At 42.8% G+C, this 3,761-nt stretch overlaps 1 protein-coding gene across 1 annotated transcript; it reads left to right on the top strand.

The window, feature by feature from the left end:
• Nucleotides 1-240: 240 nt before the first annotated feature.
• LOC136496027 (uncharacterized) lies at nucleotides 241-1,086 on the top strand. Its single transcript, XM_066491774.1, has 2 exons — nucleotides 241-286; nucleotides 494-1,086. The coding sequence occupies exons 1-2, from the start codon at nucleotides 241-243 to the stop codon at nucleotides 1,084-1,086; spliced, it is 639 nt and encodes a 212-aa protein (XP_066347871.1).
• The last annotated feature ends 2,675 nt before the right edge of the window (nucleotides 1,087-3,761 follow it).

Below are 3,761 nucleotides of genomic sequence, written 5' to 3'. Positions count from 1 at the left end.
GGGATCTTATTAGTAGGTGATGGATTTGCCAAAGCAGGGTGTCATCTTCTACCTTGATTCATTGGGTGGTGTTGAACACCACAACATAATGTTGGTTTACTTGATAGAGCTATCAAGTCAGACTTGGGCTTTGGGGAATAAGTGTTGGGAGCCGAGACATGATGTCGCCCAACAAACGAGAGTCGCATTGGATACGATTGGCAAGTGTTGCCTACCTTGTTCACTATGATGCTAGCGGTGATGCCAAAGCTCACTAGTATCACAGGGAGCGTTGGATCTCGTCCTGGTATGCAACGCCGGGGGACGTTGGCACAATATAGCAGGAATTCTTTTATCAAAGGTGTTAATAAAAGAAGTGCTAACGGTTGTGTATCTTACTGTTGTAGAAAATGTCGAGTGCATCAAACTTCAATTTGCGAATGATCCTAGATAGAGAAAAGCTAAACGGAACAAACTTTGTTGATTGGAATCGAAATCTGAGAATTGTTCTCAGACAAGAAAAAAGAGTACGTTCTCGATACGCCTTACCCAGAAGAGCCTCAGAATGTCGCGCACACCACTGGTGCATATCGTGCTTATGTGAAGCATACTGATGATGCAGTGGATGTCCAGTGCCTGATGCTTGCTTGCATGAACTCTGAGTTGCAGAAGCAATTTGAGAGCACTAACCCGTACGATATGATCGTGGGGTTACGTGGCATGTTCGAAAACCAGGCGAGGGTCGACAGGTTTAATACCTCAAAAGCCCTGTTCGGTTGCAAGCTTGCTGAAGGTGCTCCAGTCAGCCCTCATGTGATTAAGATGATTGGGTACATTGAGAGCTTGCAGAGACTGGGTTTTCCCCTCGATGACGATCTTGCCACCGATGTGATACTGCAGTCCCTGCCTGCTAGCTTTGAACCGTTCGTCTTGAACTATCACATGAATGGTTTGAAGAAATCATTGACTAGGTTGCATGGGATGCTTACGACAACAGAGGCGAGTCTGAGGAAGACTCCTGGTCATGTGATGACAGTCCAGAAGGGTAAGAAGTGTAAGCGCCCAGCGAAGGCTAAGAAACCAGCCGAAAGTGGGACTTCTAGGTAAGCATCCAAGGCCAAAGAAAAGAAAGTTGGTGCCTCCCCTGACGATGCTTGCTTTCACTATGGTGTAAAGGGGCATTGGTTGAGAAATTGCAAGAAGTACTTGGAAGATAAAAAGAATAAAGGAGGTGCGACCTCCGCTCAAGGTATTAATGTTATTGAAATTAATCTTGCTACATGTTCTAATAATGCATGGGTATTTGATACTGGTGCAATGATTCACACTTGCAAATCATTGCAGGGGCTGAAAATAAATAGACGCTTTGCGAGAGATGAAGTGGATTTGCGCGTCGGGAATGGAGCAAAGGTTGCTGCGTTGGCCGTCGGCACTTATCCATTGTTGTTGCCTTCTGGATTAGTGCTAGAACTCAATAATTGTTATTTTGTTCCTGCATTGAATAAGAACATTATTTCCTCCTCATGTTTAGAGGATGATGGTTATGAATTCATAATAAAGAACAAGTGTTGTTCCATTTTTATGAATGGCATGTACAATGGGAGATGTCCTATTGTGAATGGGCTTTACGTTCTTGATCTAGAAGATGCAGAAATTAATAGCATTAGTACTAAGAGAACTCACGTAGATAACTCAAATCCTACTTACTTGTGGCTTTGTCGTTTAGGCCATATAGGCAAGAAACACATAGAGAGGCTCCATAAAGATGGTCTTCTCGATTCTTTCGATTTTGAATCGATTGAGACATGCGAGTCATGCCTACTTGGAAAAATGACTAAGACTCCCTTTGTTGGACAAAGCGAGAGAGCATGTGAGTTATTAGGCCTAATACATACTGATGTATGTGGTCCAATGAACTCGGTCGCAAGAGGTGGTTTTTAGTACTTTATTACATTTACTGATGACTTGAGTAGACATGGCTATATCTATTTGATGAGGAATAAGACAGAATCTTTTGAAAGGTTCAAAGAATTCCAAAATGAAGTACAGAATCATACCGGCAAGACAATTAAATTCCTACGATCGGATCATGGTGGAGAATATTTGAGCCATGAGTTTAGCAATCATCTAAAGAGTTGCAGAATTGTTCCACAACTGACTCCTCTAGGAACATCATAATGGAACGGTGTGTCCGAGTGGAGGAACCGAACCTTGTTGGACATGGTGAGGTCTATGATGACTCAGACTGATATTCCATTGTATTTTTGGGGCTATGCACTAGAGACTGCTGCGTTTACACTAAACCATGTACCATCTAAATCTGTGGAGAAGACGCCATATGAGATATGGACTGGGAAGCGTCCTAGTTTGTCGTTCTTGAAGATTTGGGGCTGCGAAGCCTATGTGAAGCGTTTGATGCCCACTAAACTCGAGCCTAGATCTGATAAATGTGTCTTTGTGGGGGTATCCTAGGGAAACCAAATGATACTATTTTTATAATCGTCAAGAGAACAAAGTGTTTGTTGCTCAAAACGTTGTCTTTCTTGAGAAAGAGTTTCTCTCGAAAGAAATTAGTGGGAGCACAGTGCAACTTGAAGAAGTTCAAGAAACACAAGAAAATGTTTATGTTCCCATTGATGAGGTGCAACATGATGAATCAGTGATGGTCGCTAACCAACATGATAAACCTCAACCACGAAGATCAATACGGGCACATCGCGCACCTGATAAGTACACGCTACTTATTATAGGGCAGAAGGACATCCTATTGTTGGACAATGAGGAGCCTAAAACATACACAGAAGCATTGATGGGACCAGAGTCTGAGAGATGGCTTGATGCCATGCGATCCAAGATGGAGTCCATGAGAGAGAATCAGGTTTGGAACCTGGTTGATCCACCCGATGGCGCGAGAGCCATTGAGTGTAAATGGATTTTCAAGAAAAAGATAGACGCTGATGGAAAGGTTCACATCTATAAGGCATGACTGGTAGCGAAAGGTTTTCATCAAATTCAAGGTGTTGACTATGACGAGACATTTTCGCCCGTTGCAATGCTGAAGTCTATTCGGATCCTTCTAGCAATTGCTGCATATTATGACTATGAGATTTGGCAAATGGACATCAAAACAACTTTCCTTAATGGAAACCTAAGTGAGGATGTGTACATGACACAGCCTGAAGGTTTTGTTGACCAGCAAAATGCTAGAAAAGTGTGTAGACTTAGGAAGTCTATATACGGGCTAAAGCAAGCATCCTGGAGCTAGAATCTTCATTTTGACGAGGTAGACAAATTGTTTGGCTTCTCACAAAATAAAGAAGAGGCATGTGTTTACAAGAAGGCAAGTGGGAGCGCACACGTATTTCTAATCTTGTATGTGGATGACATACTATTGATTGGGAATGATATTCCGCTTATGGAGGATGTCAAGGCCTCATTGAGAAAGAGTTTCTCTATGAAGGACCTTGGAGAAGCAGCCTACATACTGGGCATAAAGATCTATAGAGATAGGTCTAAACGCTTAATTGGATTAAGCTAGAGCATGTACCTCGACAAGGTGTTGAATAGGTTCAACATGAATGATTCCAAGAAAGGTTTCATACCTATGTCACATGGTGTAACCTTGAGCAAGACTCAGTGTGCGTCGTCGCTTGATGAGCAAGAAAGGATGAGTCGAGTGCCATACGCTTCGGCTATTGGCTCGATCATGTATGCCATGTTGTGCATGCGCCCAGACATTTTGTATCCTCTAAGTGTTATGAGCAGGTACCAATCCAAGCCGG

This window comes from Miscanthus floridulus, chromosome 12 (genome assembly GCF_019320115.1).
Source record: "Miscanthus floridulus cultivar M001 chromosome 12, ASM1932011v1, whole genome shotgun sequence".
NCBI classification, from domain to species: Eukaryota; Viridiplantae; Streptophyta; class Magnoliopsida; order Poales; family Poaceae; genus Miscanthus; species Miscanthus floridulus.
Note: the sequence above shows the minus strand (reverse complement) of the source record. Positions and strands in the feature narration are given on the sequence as shown.